Here is a 19055-nt window from a genome sequence, read left to right as displayed (position 1 = left end):
ATTGGTTTCATGTGACGGTTTAACGAATCGCTGTAAGTGTAATATATTTCCCCCTCTTTGACATGTTACCAAACGTTTTATACGAAAGTAATTCAAAACGAATACCCAATGTTTCATCTGCATTAAACAAAAGTGCTTTCTCATGTGAAAACAAAGAAACGCTCAAACCACGACGAAAATTTAAATATTTCTCCATATCGAAACGTGTTCAAAAAGCGACACAAAATAAATGTTTTCTGGTACTTTACAACGCAAGTTCTTTTTGATCACAAGTTGTCGTTAGTTTAATATCATAATTATTGTACATTAACGAACATATCAACCGAAGACAACTGTTACCAGTTGTTAGGTGAATTATTTGTACTTTGTTGCCTTAACAGGGTACAGCTTTTTCAACCAATTTAAAATGTTTGAAATAAAATTGCCGGCACAATCGGAGGCCACAATGAATTATAAGTCTGAGTCTGTATCAAGGAATCTGAAGTTTTGTATGTACTGTTTAATAAACTGTCAGTTTTTCTTGCGTAGTTTCATTTTGCATTTTATGGACTCATCATGGTTTCAAGGACTTATCATTGCACCCTCGGACGGAATTACAGGCTGCAGAAATTTCAAACTTTACCGAAAATGTAATAAACTCAAAAAAGGGATGAACTGATATTTATAGCACTGTTTAGGTAACAAAAACACGTTGAAAGTTCTTGTCACAATACACGTTTGCAAAATCAAGTGTTCAAATAAAACGTCTTTTCCATACTTATTGTCCTGCAAATAATAAAACAATTAATAATGAAGTAATTTTATTCGATTCATCTAAACACACGTTCGATTTTCCACGATTAACTCATTATTATTATATTTGTAAAAACTATATATTTGCATATTATTTTGTTTAAATCGTTGTCTAAAACATTAAAACGTTTCCGTGTGTTTGTATGTTTGATTTAGATTTCGTACAGCAGGAATCCAGTGAAAGATGTGTGTTGGTTAGAGTTACTATATACTTGACCGAGTACAGCTAAGTGAACTTGATCTCCGTAGTGCAGGGGAATCACCGCACTGTTGCTCACTTGATGATAACCTGCATCGTTTACACGACCTTTTACAATGGTGTTACCGTTCTTCATCAGCTGGACATATAGGTAAGGCCTACTTGATGATTTATGGACTGAGAACATCAATACGTATACCCCAGGCACATTACACGTAAACGTGCCGTTATTCAAGTTGAAATCAGTCCCTTCCTCTGAAAACAATAACTCTTCAAAGGGCAGACGGTCAGAAGTGGATGGAGGGTTGAAGTTGGTATTCCTCACTGCAGTGAAGGCGGACCGTCGCGTACTACATTCACCTGCTTCACCGGATTGTCCAGCTGGTCCAGGTTCACCTCTCTCCCCCTTCAAACCATTCATCCCAGGCAGACCTTGAGGTCCTTGTTTCCCTGGTAGACCGACTCCTTGCTCTCCCTTCAGTCCTTGTTCCCCTTTAGCGCCTGGCTCACCAACCAGTCCATCTGACCCCTTGTCTCCTTTAACCCCGGGTTGACCTACCTCACCAGGAGAGCCAGCATCACCTCTGGGGCCTACAAGTCCTTGACCATGGTTCCCATTAGATCCAGGGATTCCCGGTATACCGGCTGGGCCCTGGCAGCAAGAGTTACACGTCATTCCCGAATCAGGTGAAACTGCTGCTGTAGCCACCAGGAACTGAACTTGCATAAAAGCCAAAACAATGGCCACTGCTAACGTAATCTTCATCTGTGAAAATTGTAAGAATAACAACATTTATAGCATTTGTGTTTTCGTAGCTGGTAGGGTTGATCATTTGTCAATTGATCCTCTCCTTTTATTATGTATTCGCCCGTAAGGTATAAGATTAGATCAAACTGCACATTAGTTGATCAACTGAATAATAGTGTAAGTTTGCTGAACTAAATCGGTGAATGAAAAAATGTATTTTTTTTTAAAGCAATTAAATGAGAACGCCTTTGGAGTGTTAAAACTGTTTATAATTGATATTATAAACAGAAGTGTCGTTGCCGATCGGTTTTGACCACCGATGTCAAACTCTGGTGTTTCTGATCAGCAGAGTGTGGGTTCGAATCCCGAGTCGTGACATTTATAACCTCGCCTTTCGCATGGAACGTAAAGCCGTTGGTCACATGTGTTGTGTAACGCATGTAAATACCCCAGTACACTTATCGAACAGAAAAAAAAGGGCTCGCCTCGGTGTTCCTGGCTGTGGCTGCTGATGCGCCGTAGCACCTTGTAAACCCTTATAAGGTGCTAAATAATTGGTTCTCAGAATTTATCATTTCAATAACTCTGAAAGTTTGTATATACTCAGCGCCAATTGGGTACCTTGTTGGTAGATACTTCGATGTTATTATTATTTTTATTATTCGTTGGATTGCCCCCCTGCAAACGATAATAGGTCTGTTGTAATTTGAACCGAGCAGCGAAATGGTCCGTTTGTGACACAGGCCATCTCGGGACCTGGAAACTGGTTAATTAATACTTATTATACTAGAAGAAATGCCTGAAAAAAAAACATGGAGGTTGGCTTTATAAACAAATTTCACAGTTTCGACCCATACATAATGATACACAATACGTTGCCGGCGATCATGTGGTGTGACTTGGAACCATCCAGACAGCATATTGACTTGAACAAAAATGTGCGGCTGTAGCTAAAACAGCACTCTTGAGTTTCCGGCCGATTTTGCACATACTCTCATGACTACATCAACGTACCCTTTCAAGACGTCTGGTGTCTAGGCTAGTTCAAGTATGGCGTCTCGTTCAGCACGGATCAAAGCTGTACGTGGTCACTTATTGAGTTGATCGACTTAACGTAGTTTCTACTAAATATATTCCGAATCTCATTCTTAATTATAGTGGTTTTGACTTGAGCAAAGACTTTTTTTTTAAAGTGGAATGTGAACCAACTGAGTTATCAATCCATAATGTTCACGATTTACCTTTTTGCCAGCAATGTTTAAAATAGTTTTTTTACACAAATGTTTCGCACAAAATAGAACTAGAAAACATTTTACTGGGGGTACAGACTGAGGGTAGAACCGAGAGTAAAGCTAACTTAATTCAAAACAAACCACAATTTTTTTTTATATTTGCTCCTTTGTTAAGGCTGGCTCACACTATGACGATAAGGGGGTACGGTATGCTACGTTTAGCTGCGAATCGCAATTGCGAGTTTGCCGCCATTCATCGTGTGTTGTCGTCAATTGTCGCTGACGAATCCGCTAGAGACCCCAGACGGCTGCAAAAATTACTCGCGTCCGTCCCTACTATGTAAGCCAACCTTTAATAAGGCTGGCTTACATAGAAGCGGGGCATAAGCCAAACAGAAAGTGGCGACCGTGAAAATCCCAAGACGTTGGCGGCAAAGTAAAGGCAAAAAGCCCAATATGGAAAAATCATAATTAGCTGACGGGGAGGGAACGACCTTCAGCGACAACAGGAAAAGGGTCACACGGCTGGCAGCGGATTGGGTGGCGGCAAGGAACGGCGGCTGATGAAGGTGGGTTGTGGTGACGATGACGTGACTCGTTTGCCGACATCAAACCGTCTGTGTGTGGGTGTATAACAGTCGAGTTTGGCGTTCCCATTCTTCACAAAATTCTGGTCGGTCATCCAATCATCAGACAACGACTACCAACGAACTTTTTACGACCTCAAAACGACAATTGACCACTTGCACGCGCGTCACACGCGGCGACTGATACCACGCTCACCATGTTGGTTGCCAATAGATTTACGTGTAAACGCAGAGTCGCCGAAATAACGCACTTCTCTGAACAACACACGTTGACATTGACCACCAAAATGGCGCCTCCAAGATTATTTTGATGATGACGTCAGGTGATTGGGTCAATAGGCTGAATCGCACGGCATGGGAATGTCATGCGACTGATAATTGCGGCCGTCTGCGTCAAGGAAATGAGGGTTACGTTCTCGAACGAAATCTGAACGCAATCACAATGATTGTTTTGGCTGTCACAACTTTGCCGACGGACACGACTGATAATTTCGACCGTCTTCGGTCGCTAGCGGGCTCGTCAGCGACAATTGACGGCAAAACACGTTGATTGGCGGCAAACTCAAAATTGCAATACGCAGCTCGACTTTGCTTGCCGTAACCCTTATTTGTCATAGTGTGAGCCAGTTAGCACCAGGCCGATGACTTGTTCGATCCCCAAAAACTGGGACACTGTTGTCGAGATAATACTTTTGAAGATATCGTTGACAAGACTTTAGTTTTGAGATGACCTTGTTTTCAAAAGTGATGATTTCAGCGCAGCTATGCATGCAACAAATTATCGGCATTATATAGACCTGTTCGTACTTCCTGCGAACGCGAATGGGATACGAATGTTTAAGCCACATCCCTGTTTTTGCAGGGATTGAACACATTTCAACTGATGCGAATTAAACGCTGCGATTTTGTGACGTCAAAATTTGTAAATATTCGCATTCGCATTGCAGGAGGTATGAACAGGGATTTTTCGCTTAAAAAGCTATACATCATGGCAATAACGGTGCTTCTAACAAATTGCAGGCGATAATTATCTGACTGACTCAAACACAAAACTGTTCATAACAACAAAAATAACGGTGCTTCTAACAAATTGCAGGCGATTAATTAGCCGATTAGGTTTCGAACGCGTCAAAGGGTGTATAGGGTTAACACGTAACAGTGTATGGGGCAAATGAGTTGTGTTGAAAGCAATGGTTTCTGCCCATTTGTAAACGGCTGATGCGTCAAACTAAACTCGTCAAGCGTTTCGTTTTTACTATGGTGCGTTTAGTTTGACGCATCGGCCGTTTACTTTATGTTAAGAATGTGTTAAAGAAGCGTTTAAAAGGTGTTCAGCACATCAACGATTGCTGGTCACACCAGTGATTAAGTTTGATGTAGACAATGGGCGAAACCCAATGTTTTACAACACAACTCATGGGCCCTATACAGTGTTACGTGTTTAACCCAAACCCTTAGATGCGTTCGAAATTTGTTACAGAACCCAAACACTTGTTTTTACGGTGTGTCTTGCTGAGGCTTACCATAATTTTAGTTTGTATGTTTGCCATTATTACGTTTGAATTGGGTCGAATTTTGCCAATTTTGTTGTAATCTCGCAAAATGGCAATATAATGCCTTAAAAAAGAGTACTCAATTGCCCTGGTTAAACAGAACAAATGTCCCTTTAACGGTGGCCCGCCACGGTTAGAGGATAAAGGGTAAAGATTATCTTTAAAACCTTTGGAGCAGGCGATACACTCGTCTTGCCTCGGTTATTGCCCCCTCGGTTCCCCAAAAGACCATCGACATCTTATTCTAGGTACATATCTTGTATAATGTTCAATCTGAAATAGTTTACCTAATTACTTTATATAAAATAATGCAATGGTCACGTCAAACAATGCAGTGCCATACCTTTTTGACCATAATTATCTTTAAACAATATGTTTTAAACGAGCAGAAAGTCAAGCGCCGTTTATGTCAATCCAGTGGAAAAGAACTTGAAGTCAAATTTTTGAACAAGGCATTGCACTGAAAACCTGCGTAAAAATTGCCTCGTCCAAAACCACCTGCAAGTATAAACGCGCGAAACAAAACCTTTGAGGCAATTACGGCATGGTTTCAAAGGGAGATGCAACTGGGTGCACATGTTTGTGTACAATCACAGTACCACCACAGTTCACTAAGATGGCAGAGCTTTAGGAGAGAAGAGATCTAACCACTGCATGAGAATATCAGCTGTATCGAGTGGTGTCCCTTTTGGAGCAAAAACTGCAAGCACATTGCAATAGGCTAACCTTAAACCCACTACTTGCATCTAGAAGCCAAAGAGGAACACTTACCTTGATGATGTGTTCTTGTAGTCCAAACCTTCTCAGTTCCTCTCTTCTGAAGCAAAGTTGTTATGAACACTGCTGCTGGTGCAGCGCGTTTAAATACTGCTGTATTTTCATTGAAGTGCTCATCAGTCTACTTCGGGTTTGATTGACAATCGATGAGCAGCCAATCATAGATACGTGTTCAAGTCAGTGATTGAATGCAGTGACTTACTCTACCATTGGTTTGGACGAGGCTGTATGTTACAATAGTGGATCAATACCGTGTTAAAGTCACTGATTTATGACAGTGACTTACTCTACCATTGGTTTGAATGATACTGTATGTTGAATGGATACCAATGGTGTAAAACTCTACACTACATGTATGTGTTTAAAGTCACTGATTGAAAGCAGTGACTTACTTTATCATTGGTTTAAATGAGACTGTATGTTGAATGGATGCCAATGGTGTAAAACTCTACACTACATTGTGTATGTGTTAAAGTCATCAAGAAAGTCACTGATTGAAAGCAGTGACTTACTTTATCATTGGTTTAAATGAGACTGTATGTTGAATGGATGGCAATGGTGTAAAACTCTACACTACATGTATGTGTTTAAAGTCACTGATTGAAAGCAGTGACTTACTCTACCATTGGTTTGGACGAGGCTGTATGTTACCAATGGAGCTCAATTTGTACATGTTTTAATGGTATGGTATTTTTACATGTATATCCGCCCTACTGGGTTGCACTGTGTGATTGCTTCCTGAAGTTCCTGTCCAGTTTCCTTCTATTTCCGCTCAAATGATGTATTTCCCTGATGATTGTGAGTTAAAGTGCAAGTTTAATATCAAAGAAAGAACTGTGTACGCAATATATTGTAGCGGAATATGCATTGCGTGCTAGAGGGAATTTCCCTTTTGCTGGGCGCTGGTGCGCAGGCTGCGGTCCGTGCATCAGATAGCGTTGCGGGTACCCCGCACGGGTATATAAGTGAGTCGCACGTGCTGACTTTGGCGCGCTCTCTCCCAGTTGTTCATTGAGTGTCGTTGCTTGTGTTTCTGCTGCCGGCTGTGTTGCTGCTCGGGGCTGTTCGGTTTAATTGTCCAGGAGCAAGTTGTAGACCAAATTATTGCGTGGAAGTGCCGCCGGACTAGGGTGAGTAGCTGCACCTCGTAAATTAAATCAGTCCCGATGTCCATTCATGATTAATTAATAAGTTCTAGTAATTCTATAGATTGCCTCTCATTTAACAACCAATCAGCCTCAGCACCTAATTAGGAACCTCCAATCAACGCCTAGGAGCACCTATTCAGGGAACAGCCATTTATCCAATATAATAAACCAGTCACGGAAAGCCAACCGACCTGTATTACAACCACCTAATTAGGAACCTCAATTCAACGCCTATTAAAGAAACAGTTCATAATCTAATAAACCAGTCCAGACAAGGTATATGATCGGTGTAAGGTGCATAATAATTTAAGTGTCAGCCCCTGTATGGTGTGTGGTGTGTGCGTGGTGATTAAACTATAGGCGCCTGGGGGTAGATTTCACCCGAAACAAGTCCGCCCCCACCGGTCTCTGTGGTAGCCGCTCATCCAGAGATCGAAGTCCCGAGGTACCCGGCGAGACACCGGGGTGAATCCGCTACAATATATACTGTTCAGATTGATCTCTTTCGTGCTTCCAATCTTTTGAAGTATATGTTTACTTACACTAACTCAGTGTGTTTTTTTCCGAAATGGAAATGCAATGACAATGTATTTATAGTAGAGTGCGCCACCAACAGAGCAACATTAAAGGCATGGACACCATAGGTAATTACTCAACAGAAATGCTAGCATAAAGACTTACTTGGTAATGAGCAATTGAGAGATGTTAATAGTATAAAACATTGTGAGAAACGGCTCTCTCTGAAGAAACCTAGTTTTTGAGAAAGAAGTATTTTCTCGAGTTGTTAAAGGTCTCAAACTGAAGGCCTCTGAAAGCACACAACTTGTGCGACGGGATGTTTTTCCCATTACTCTCTCGCAATTTCGACGACCAGTTAAACTCAAATTAATGTTAACGGGTTTTTTAATTTAAGAATATGTTGAGATACACCAAATGGACAGACTTACTAGTGGTTGAAAGTTACCTTTTAATGTGTCCTGCCTTTGCCCTTAAAGGGTATTTTAAAACTGATTTTCAATTGTATTATTTGTTTTATCAGAGTCTACTGCCAACGAAACGCACAAATGCTTCAGGGAAACAAGAATATTCGATGGAGAAAAAACATTCAATACAAACCACAAAAATAAAAAAACAATATAATGAACACAATCAAATGAACACATTGCGAACAAAACGTATTTACTATTAACAACTTTTGGATGAGATTGAAGTCATGTTGATTGTTTTAAAAAAAATACGTAAGGCAGGATTCCGCCTTGGGCCTCAACAAGGCTTATACTGTCCGCTCCGGACACTTTTGCATTTGCTTTCGTGTCCGGGGCTATGCAACCACCGTCCGGCGGACATGTACATGACTGTACATGAACATGAATGTTTGCGCGTAAGCGAGCGTGCACGCAGTGAACCTACGTACATGCAGCATGAATATTCACGTATTTTATGATTGCAGCGAATACCCAAACGGCCAAACATTTCCCATGTCATTCATGACAGGCACTTAGCTTGTAAAACAATGGCGAACATGTTCCGTCGACCAAGGGCGTTTAATTTACTGCAAGGACGGTTTTGCGCGGGGGCGGACACAACTGCATATGCAAACGTGTCCAGCCGGACAAAATTGCAATATGCAGCAGCGTCCGGGCGGACACGATTGCATTTGCAAAACCGTCCGGCGGACATTACTGCGGATAATTTTGCACATAGATCATCATTGCATGCGACACCGGCAACCCATCCGGGCGCCTAATTCCTGAAGAACTGTGCGCGGCCCTTGAATTGCGAGTGTCATGAGATTTTGTCCCTTTGAGATGGTTACTTTTACACAGTGAGCGGTGACCGTGGTCGTTTCTTAATTCTGAAAGCATACTCTCTTGATTCAATCTGCTTCAGACCGTATTGATATCAGAATCTCCGACGACAAATCAATAGCACTCTTCGTTAACCGCGGCCCCTACCAGCCTGGGGAACCCAGAAGGGGCCAGGTTATTTCTTTTGTTTACAGTTTTTCGGAAGCGAAAAGAAAACAACATGCTCGGTCGCCAGTCAAATAAGACGAGTATTGTTCCTCCGACAACGGGCCTACAATCCCGCCCAAAATGCCCATTACCACGTTATATAAAACCATTCCCTGTCCACTTCCACCGACAATAAACATTGTCTCCCCTGCCCTCGTCCGTCCCCATCTCAATGTTGAATGTAACCCAGAGGACCGGCAATCGGAACCAACAAAATAGAGATATGGCCGGGATTGTAGTCTCGGATACAACACCGCACACTGTACGTTTGTAGTAAATAGAAGCCAAAAGAGGCTTTGTAATTCTTATCCCCCTGGTTTCCAAGAAAATGGTGTTCGCGAGCACACTTACAACCAACGTTCGGATTAGTCTTGGTGCAAGACGTTTCTCGTTTCCCTTTCACACACACCGCGGCCAATTCACCGACAGTGCGCGCACACCGACTCCCCACTCACCGCCCCGGAGAAACATCTTGGTCCGTTTGCTGATCGCTCGGGAAATTCCGAGCACATTCCAATCATGCCGTGCAGCGCTAGGCCTGCATAAGTCTGACGTAGCAGTATCAGCATGACTTCCCACAGTCTGGTATCTGTACGTTTTCGGTGCAACGCAACCAGAAACAGCCAGGCTTCCTCGTATGTTAGTTGGTATGTAGTGCTTGTATATTTACGTTCGTCTATATTTAATTTTTGTAAACATGATTGTTGCTGAACGATGTGTGAATTTTAGTTTGCCCTAAAATACGTTTTTGGGGAAAATTTTGAGAATTTTTGTAAGTGCAATTAATTGAGGGGAATGGAATTTAAAAATGTTATGAACGAGGATGTTTAGCAAGAGAGCTAACATCAATAGATCGATGTACACGAACATGGGATTTTCTGGCATCTTTAGTCTTAGTCCAAATGGTAACTTTGTAGGTAAAAATAATTATAGGGTCACAGTGCCTGAAAGTACTTATTATGCAGAAACAACTAACACAATGTACATACGAAACTTCCGTATCATACTCACACAGCTTGGTCAAAATCAACCGGTGGTCGACCACCATAAATATCTAAGCCTATGAGTAATTTGACACGTCTTTGCGAAGATAAGAAGCCCAGCCACAACACCACGTTGTCATTCGGTTGTGTTCATGTGTACATGAAGGTACATGTACTGTACATGTCAGACATCCTTTGGCCACGCACTTGGCCACAATTAGACGTGACATTGTTCACAAGGTATTCATGGAGGACAATTTTGGCAAACGAATGTGATCTCTTCGCCAAAATGCAGGATATCTTTCTTTATTTTCGAAATACATGTAATGTGCAAATATACCCATACAATTAAGTAACAAGTTATCTCATCTGCAAATAAAACACTCGACTCTTTGAGTCTTGCCGATGCGGTCAGCAATATCGTTATAGTATTTTTTCATTGACTGAAAATTTCTTCCCTCTAACAATCGATCGCAACCGCTGATCTCTAATTAATAATAACATAAAGATCAGGTGATCGCCTTTGCATGCGCAACAAAACGCACTTGGTGTGTATTTCCCCGGGTTCCCGCCGTAGCATGATGTAGTTTGTTGACCCACACGTTGAATATGTATGTGAGGTCACATAACTCAAACATGCAAACGGACCAAGACGTTTCTCCGGGGCGGTGAGTGGACTATAAGTCAGGTGAGTCGGTGCGCGCGCTGTCGGTGAATTGGCCGCGGTGTGCGTGAAAGGGAAGCGAGAAACGTCTTGCACCAAGACTACGTTCGGATCTGTACAAACCTCACACTGTACATTTTTTTTATGAATTTATACAATGAGGGCTTTTTGTAAACATTCCCAATTAGATAACACCAAAGAGCCAAATTGCCCTCTACGTATATTTTCTTACAGTTTGCCGTCTACATAGGGTGCGTTCAATTAGCTTCCCTTAGTCGACCCCGCGGTGCTCACTCGGGTGAGCCCCTGACAAGAGCTAATCGAACGATCACACTCGCCCTCTCGTGGTGACGGCATGCACCTCGGGTCACCCCCAAGTGACCCACTCCACAAGCAGGACACTGGGGGCTGACCCGGGTGAACCCCTGGAATGACATTAAAGCTATTCGAACGTAACGGGGCAGACCGGGGTTGACCCAGGGAAGCTAAACGAACGCACCCATAAATTGCAGACTGGGACCCTGTCTTCATCCGCATTGATAAAGACAGGTACCTGCTATTTAGATCCAGTAATTTCATTGGATACAAAAATGTAATTGAATAAATCAACATCAAGTCGAGCGCCATGTGGGAGCTCGAGCCTGCCCAGTGATTTTTCTCCATATGTTCCAATCCAGCATGCAGGTGCGTAGTTCCTCAGCGCTGGCCAAGCCGGTGTCTCGATGCAGGGTGTCTACCAAGGAGAGACGTCATAAAGTGGATAAATGCAGTGAATGCTACCGTATCTTGGCTTGTTTTGATCTGTCTGAGGAACGTCGGTCGACCAATCAAAAGTCAGATATGGAAAGCTTACTTTCGGCCACCCGCATGCTGTGTGTCCACGTGTGTGGTGTATGTATACTATACATACAATGTGCATGAACTTGCATGTACTGTTGGTGTAGAATTTGACCGCGTATCTTTATGTGAAATGAATGTAGGTCAAAGGTGAAAGTACACGCCGGTTTGGAGGCCGATCTCTGGTGTTATTCACGAGCCTCGAAGTGTGACGTCAGATGTTCAGGCTACTATGTGTGCGTTCGATTAGCTTCCCCAGGTCGACCCCGGGTGGCGTATTTTTTTTCACAGGACGAACGTGGGCAGATAATTACCCCACATTCGTCCTGGAAAAGTCGTTTTTTCCACCTGGGAAAAAATACGCATCATGACGTTACCCTTCTCGTGGTAACGTCAGTGCACCTCGGGTCAGCCCCAAGTGCCCCGCTTTTCCAGGACGAACGTGGGGTAATTATCTGCCCACGTTCGTCCTGGACAAAATTAAATATGCCACTTGGATGAGCAAACCGGGGTCGACCCAGGGAAGCTAATCGAACGCACCCATAGATTGTTGATTGTGGGAAAGGTGACCGGGGTCTGTTTGTTCATGGTTTATGTCCAACGCGTAGGTCTGTCAATCCATGTGCTTTTGAATGAGGCACTGGGACCGATATGCTCGACCCCACCGGTCTCATCTAGCATCACTGGGAAGGGCTGATGAGCTTGTACAACTTATACCATTCATGAGGGTCACTACTGGTCTATAAAAAGAGAGCAAGTTGAAACCGAAATTCTCAGTCTATAAGAACATAATGCTTATTATATAACTGACATACAGATCCTTGTCAATTGATTGGTGGAACTTACTTCACGTGGTATTCACTATTACTCCCATCCGCATCGGCGATCAAAAATACCTATTCGCCCATGGGGAATAGCATTTCCCATTCAACAGTTAGGATCATCCTTGTTCCCAATGTTTTTGAGCAGTACAGCGCCGCCGCGCCGCTGCTAAAACAAAGAATCACCTGTGCAAAAGGTTTGTGCAAGGTTTGTGCAGGTTTGTGCACAATTTGTGCATTGCGGCGCTATATGATTTTTACTTTAAAAATACATCAATTAATGACAAGGATCTATATATGTCAGTTATATAAAACAAATATTCAGTGGCCTTAATTCGTGGAATGGATGGAATATTGACGCTCGGTAAACATTGGAGTGTTCCATTTCACTTGGCTTCGCCTTGTGAAATGGAACAGTCCAAATTTTACCTTGCGATAATATTCCTCCCATTCCCCTCTGAGCCACTCAATATTTGTATATACTTTATTGTGCGGGCTAGCTGTTGTATAGCATTTATTATTATACAATACTGTGCCATTCAAAAAACCGTGCTCTGAACTATTTGACATAGCAACTTGATTGTGATGATTATCAAATTTAAGAGTTTGTGGAACAGCATAAAACACTCGCTCGTCCCCAGCGGGCCTATCTATCCAGGACCTTTGGTTTTAAGGCAAGGTGCTGGGGACGAGCGAATATAAAACAGTGTTCACCGATTTACATTAAACTTTAACCCTGTTTAAAGATAAAACGGTATAAAGTTTTCCTTAAATAATAACTTGCTGAGGTACTGTAGCTTTTGACAAAATGAGTAAAACAGTGTCAGTAAAAATTGTCAGCTTTTAAATTGTATTTACGAATAATTGTAGTTTAATATCCATTAAATTCTCAAAACACAAAAACAAAAACGATCGACAGATATGGCGTCAATGTCCATTCCTTCAATGTATTTAAAACATTCAAGTGGCACCTGACTATTTCTAGAACTATTTGCCAGCCACTCGACAAAGGACTTGTCATGCCTTTTGTTGCCGCCTGGACCCATCCAGATCCAACAACCATTGTGTTGAGGTTTGTTAAGATTAAATGAGCAAAGGTGAGCAGCTTTAACCCCCGATATGAGGATTGTTCATGACACCAGTCTTTTCTTTTGTGAAAGCCTTCAGAGCGGCAAACCTTCAGGTTCGGCCACTTTCGGCCTAGCTCTCAGGCGGTTAAGTAGATACGTGCTCCCTTACATATATCTTAACTTCTAGTACATTACATGGATACGAGTTTTTCTTAGGATAAAATTATTTGTAGAAATATATGTATCATTTAATATGTTATGTATTCTAACGTTAATGCAAACATTAATAATGTAAAGCGCATTGTAAAGCGCATTAATACGGCAAGTTTACTATTTATTTATAGTTTCTCCCTATTTCTCAACACCATGTAAAGCTTCCTAAGTAAAGCTTCCTAACAAGAAAACCTAAGTGGATTATAGTTTATTTTGAAGAAAAAAATTGTTTTGTAGAAATATATGTATCAATACTATATTACGTAATCTAACGTTAGTTTAAACATTAATAATGTGTTGTTGACGACCTGTAACGTTATTGTTTAATTTTACTGTCAACGAAACTTTTCTGTAGTAAGGGAGATCATGATGAAATGCAATATTGTGTAAACAGCTCGTATTCCGAAAGATTCAGTCACGATCGAAGTGAGGAAAATCATGATTTCCAAATGCACACTAAGATGGTGTATTTTGTTGGTATACCTTTTTATAGCAAGATTGGTTTCATTTTCATTTTGACGGTTAAAGCAATCGCTGTACCGAAATGTACATCCCCTCTTTAACAAGTTATTGTGACATCATCAAACGTTTTATACAAAGGTTGTTCAAAACGAATACCGAAACGTTTCATCTGCATTATAAAAAAACACAAGTGCGCTCTCATGTAAAAATAAACAAACGCAAAACTACGAGAAAAAATTATATACTTCACTATATCGGGACGTGTTCGGGAAGATACGGCACAATACAAATGTCTTCCGGTAACTTGACAACGCTGTATCCTTTTGATCACAAGTTATCATTAGTTTAAATTTATAAGTGTTAACCAATATATCAACAGAAGACAACTATAACCGATTGTTATGTGAAATATTTCGACGTTGTTGCTTCAACAGGGTGCAGCTATAGTTACCAATTTAAAATTTGGTAATACAAAATGACCGGCGAAACAGGCGGCCATCATGAATTATGTCTTTTACTGTCTCGGTCTAGATCAAGGAAGGTGAATTGCTTTGCTTTTCTTTACTACTTACTAAACTATCCAGTTGTTTGTGTTTTATTTTTAGTAATTTCGTTTTTTAATTTTTTTGGGGGAAAATAAATGATTAAAAGTCGTCATCAAGTACTTATTAAAGCACCCTCGAAAATTGACATTGAAAAGTAGACATAACCAATTTATAAAAAAGCAATAAACTGATATTTAAAGCACTGTCAACGTGAAGAAATAAAAAACATGTTTTCGTCACAATAAACACGTTTGCAAAACGTCTTTTATCAAATTGATCCTATATGCATTTAAACATCATCGAAACAAACTGCCACATCTTAACACAATTAACTAGTGATTATCATATTTTTAAACACTATATAATTGCCCTTTTTTATAAAGCGTTGTCTAAAACATTAAAACGTTTCCGTGTGTCTGTATGTTTGATTTAGATTTCTTGCAGAAGGAATCCAGTAAAAGACGTGTAACGGTTAGTGCTACTATATACTGAACCGTATACAGCTAAGTGAACTTGATCTCCATAGTGCAGGGGAATCACTGCACTGTTGCTCACTTGATGAGAACCTGCATCGCGTACATACCCTGCAACAATGGCGTTACCGTTCTTCCTCAGGTAGACAAATAGGTAAGACCCACTTGATGATTTATTGACTGAGAACATCAATACGTATACCCCAGGCACATTACACGTAAACGTGCCGTTATTCAAGTTGAAATCAGTCCCTTCCTCCGAAAACAATAACTCTTCAAAGGGCAGAGGATCCCATTGGGATGGAGGACTGAAGGCGGTATTCCTCACTGCAGTGAAGGCGGACCGTCGCGAACTACATTCACCTGCTTCACCAGTCTGTCCAGCTGGTCCAGGTTCACCTCTCTCCCCATTCAGACCATTCATCCCAGGCAGACCTTGAGGTCCCTGTTTCCCTGGTTGACCGACTCCTTGCTCTCCCTTCAGTCCATATTCCCCTTTAGCGCCTGGCTCACCAACCAGTCCATCTGACCCCATGTCTCCTTTAGCCCCGGGTTGACCTACCTCACCAGGGGAGCCTGCATCACCTTTCGGGCCTATAAGCCCTTGACCATGGTTTCCATTAGATCCAGGGATTCCCGGTATACCGGCTGGGCCCTGGCAGCAGGAGTTACACGCCAGTCCCGGATCAGGTGAAACTGTAGCTGTAACCACCACGAACTGAACTTGCATAAAAGCCAAAACAATGGCTACTGCTATAGTAATCTTCATCTGTAAATTGAAAGACAGACGGAAAACAAACAATTACAACATTTACAGCAATGTTGTTTTCGTAGCTGGGAGGGTTGGTCATGTGTCAGTTGGTCCGATCTTTTTTATGTATACGCCCGTACGGTATTACATTTGATACAACGGTACATTATTTGACTAACCGAATTAAATTCTAAGTTTGATGAACTAAATCGGTAAATGAAGTGGTTGTTAAATTTATTTTGAAATCACCTTTTTTCAAAAGAACTGGACTTATAAACAAAGTTAGCTTTAATTAGTTGTCAGAATTACCCCCATTATAATGTATGGTGTTTGTTTTGAAGGAGCAGATATACTAATGAACGTGTATGTTTAAGTTTACAGGGGTAGATCCACTATTGAATTTGTATTTTTCTCCCCAAAGGTTGTGAACTCTTGTTATTATGCTAATTTTGTAACTTGGTTTATGAATAGAAGTGCAGAGGTCGGTGCCTTCACTTGCCTTTGTACTTGTCTGGTCACACAGGTTTGTGTGATTAATTAGGTATTGTTGTTATATGACGTATAACGTAAGCTGCACTGAAATTGCCTTGGTAAAATAACTGGCCCTAATTAAACTCCATTAATCATTGGCTCCGATGAATGACAGACGATCTGCCCGTTGCATGCATTGTCCGGCGCTTTACACCGACGATTGCGCAATTACATTGTTTGGTATTACCCTAATAAAGGGCAAATTGGGCCCAAGAATGCGGGGCTTTACGTAAGGAGCAATCAGAACAAAATGGCTGAGAGGGGTACGTCGCAGGGGCTTTGCCATGACTGAGAAGGAAAAAAAACTTGTTTATTTCTGACTTAACACTTGTGTGTTCGATAATACATTTTGAAAAAAATGCAGTCGATTTATGCAGATGTTTTTTTTACCAGCGCTAAGTAATATGACACTATTTGAAGGGATAAATTTATACCTTGCCAGGGATGTGGATGTAACTTCTGTTATTAAATACATATGCTTACTCAATTTCATTCAATTTTGTATTGCAGAATTGTTTTTTTTTTTTTTTTTCTTGTGCTAACAAAACAGTTACTAGCAGTGATAAGCAGTGATAATCCACCACAAACATACAAACCTGGGAAGTTTGAGTTGGATCGGTCATCTAGGTCACGAGAAAAATAGTGAAAAGCCGATAACAACATGTTTATTTTAAGTTCCATACTTTCCTGATGTCCTACCTATCTGGATTGACACATTGGTTCTCATGGAAATATCAAGTTCTATGTTTCATGTAGAGGGGAGCAGGTGTCACAAACGTGACTTTTTCGCATTTTGTTTTTTTCTCAAACATTTTTCCAAAACTGAATTTACAACGTAAAGATTTCTTCAAAAATTTATGTCACACAATATAAGAGTAGAATGAAGTTTCAAACTGAAGTGATACATTTATGAACAAAATATTTGTAATCTAAAGCTAATTACTTGTTCAGTAGTGTTAAATAATTGTAAGACTTTTTGGTATTTTGTTACGAAACTATTGTTTTTATAAGCAAATACCATGACCACATTACTTAACAATTCAAGAAAGAAGCACATTTTCTTCAAAGGCCAAGTTTGAAAGATTTTACCACCTTCAAGTTTGGCTTCACAGTGAACCAACTTTAAGTCACTTTTGTTTCTACATTTATACCTATGCTAGTTGAAGTTACATTCTGGCTTATTGTCAAGCCGTCAATGTGCGCCGGGCAGCAGACTGCAAGTTCTCAGCGCGCTAATCTGATAGCCATTTAAAAGGAGTTTATGGCCAGTCACTACTCGACAACGTCAGTGTGGTCAGTGCAACTTACGTTATACGTCATACGTCATATTATAGGTCATCATAACGTTCGCTTATAGGTAGCGCCAGTGTTTAGTCAAGCGGATAATGCAGGCAATGTGCGCTGGGCAAATCGTTTGTCAATCGTCAATCCCAGAACCAGTATGATTGGGAGCTTGGGCTGGTTACTTATCAAGGCATTTTCAGTGCAGCCTACGTTATACGTCATATTATAAGTCATACGTTCGCTTAGGTAGCGTTTCTTGCTAGATACCTAAGTAAGACGCAAAAAGCAAAGCGTTGCAAAACTGTGACATTAGTTTTCTAAAATGTTGTGGTTTTTTTTAAAGCAACTAAATGAGAACGCCTTGAGAGTGTTAAAACTGTTTATAATTGATATTATTATCAACAGAAGTGTCGTTGCCAAACGGTGTAGAGCACCGAACTCTGGTGTTTCTGATCAGCAGAGTTAGGGTCCGAATCCCGAGCCGGGACACTTATTGCTTCGTCCTTAGGAAAGCCGTCGGTCCCATGTGTTGTGTATAACGCATGTAAAAGAACCCAGTGCACTTATCGAAAAGTGAAGGGGTTCACCCGGTGTTGGCTGCTGTATACGCCGTGCCACCTTGTAACTCCTTCTTAGGTGCTACATAAACGGTTCTCATCGAGTTCATCGAGTTCATCACTTTAATAAGTTATCTTTCTGAAAGTTGGTAAAATTATACTCAGCGCCTTGAGTACCTTGTTGGTAGATACGTGCGCTAGATAAGACTTCGATGTCATTATTGTGTATTATTCGGGTGCGAATGATAACAGGTCTGTTGTACATAATTTGTTTTGCGCCTTAACACCATGTGTGTATCTACTTGCCAGGTAGAGTTTGTTCTTTGAGAACTGTCTTGCTTAATGCTACTACCGCGGAGTAGATTGTTCGGGTGCTCGGGAGACTTATCAGTTCTGAAAAGAACTGTACTGCTTCTTAACTATTACCTGGGCGGATGGAATAGAAATAGGCTGGGACAATTATTTAAGCTTATAGGATCGTAATTAACTGTACTACCGCGGAGTCACTTCTTGGGTTGCTCTAGTCATCGTCAGGAGACTGACGATGACTAGAGCAACCCAAGAACCATGGCGGTTGACTTTATGAATGAATTATATGTTGTTACTATTGAAAGACCTATTTGAAACATCACAGTTTCGATCCATACATATGATACCTAATACGTTACTCGGCGATCATGTGGTGTCACTCGGAGCCACTCAGACAACAAAACTGACTTGAAAAACAAATTTTGTCAAAATTGGAATGTGAACCTTGGACCCATATTGTTTCGGCGCTCTCCAACTGAGTTATCAACTAATGTTCACGATTTA

General features: G+C 41.1%; 2 protein-coding genes and 1 pseudogene across 2 annotated transcripts; 1 reads left to right on the top strand and 2 right to left on the bottom strand.

The window, feature by feature from the left end:
* Positions 1 to 19055, top strand: part of LOC139950981 (alkaline phosphatase-like) — a 179851-nt pseudogene that overhangs the window by 26683 nt on the left and 134113 nt on the right.
* Positions 945 to 1757, bottom strand: LOC139950235 (uncharacterized). The gene has a single exon (XM_071948853.1). It carries the CDS (start codon positions 1755 to 1757, stop codon positions 945 to 947), a length of 813 nt encoding a protein of 270 aa, XP_071804954.1.
* On the bottom strand, positions 15076 to 15888 carry LOC139950233 (uncharacterized). Its single transcript, XM_071948852.1, has one exon. The coding sequence runs from the start codon at positions 15886 to 15888 to the stop codon at positions 15076 to 15078; it is 813 nt and encodes a 270-aa protein (XP_071804953.1).

Source organism: Asterias amurensis, chromosome 18, assembly GCF_032118995.1.
Source record: "Asterias amurensis chromosome 18, ASM3211899v1".
Lineage (NCBI taxonomy): Eukaryota > Metazoa > Echinodermata > Asteroidea > Forcipulatida > Asteriidae > Asterias > Asterias amurensis.
The sequence above is the reverse complement of the archived record's forward strand: the minus strand, read 5'-3'. Positions and strand labels throughout refer to the sequence as shown.

Bases quoted from the DNA above. Each gene is read 5' to 3' on its own strand.
- LOC139950235 (XM_071948853.1), bottom strand. From the start codon at position 1,757: ATGAAGATTACGTTAGCAGTGGCCATTGTTTTGGCTTTTATGCAAGTT.
- LOC139950233 (XM_071948852.1), bottom strand. From the start codon at position 15,888: ATGAAGATTACTATAGCAGTAGCCATTGTTTTGGCTTTTATGCAAGTT.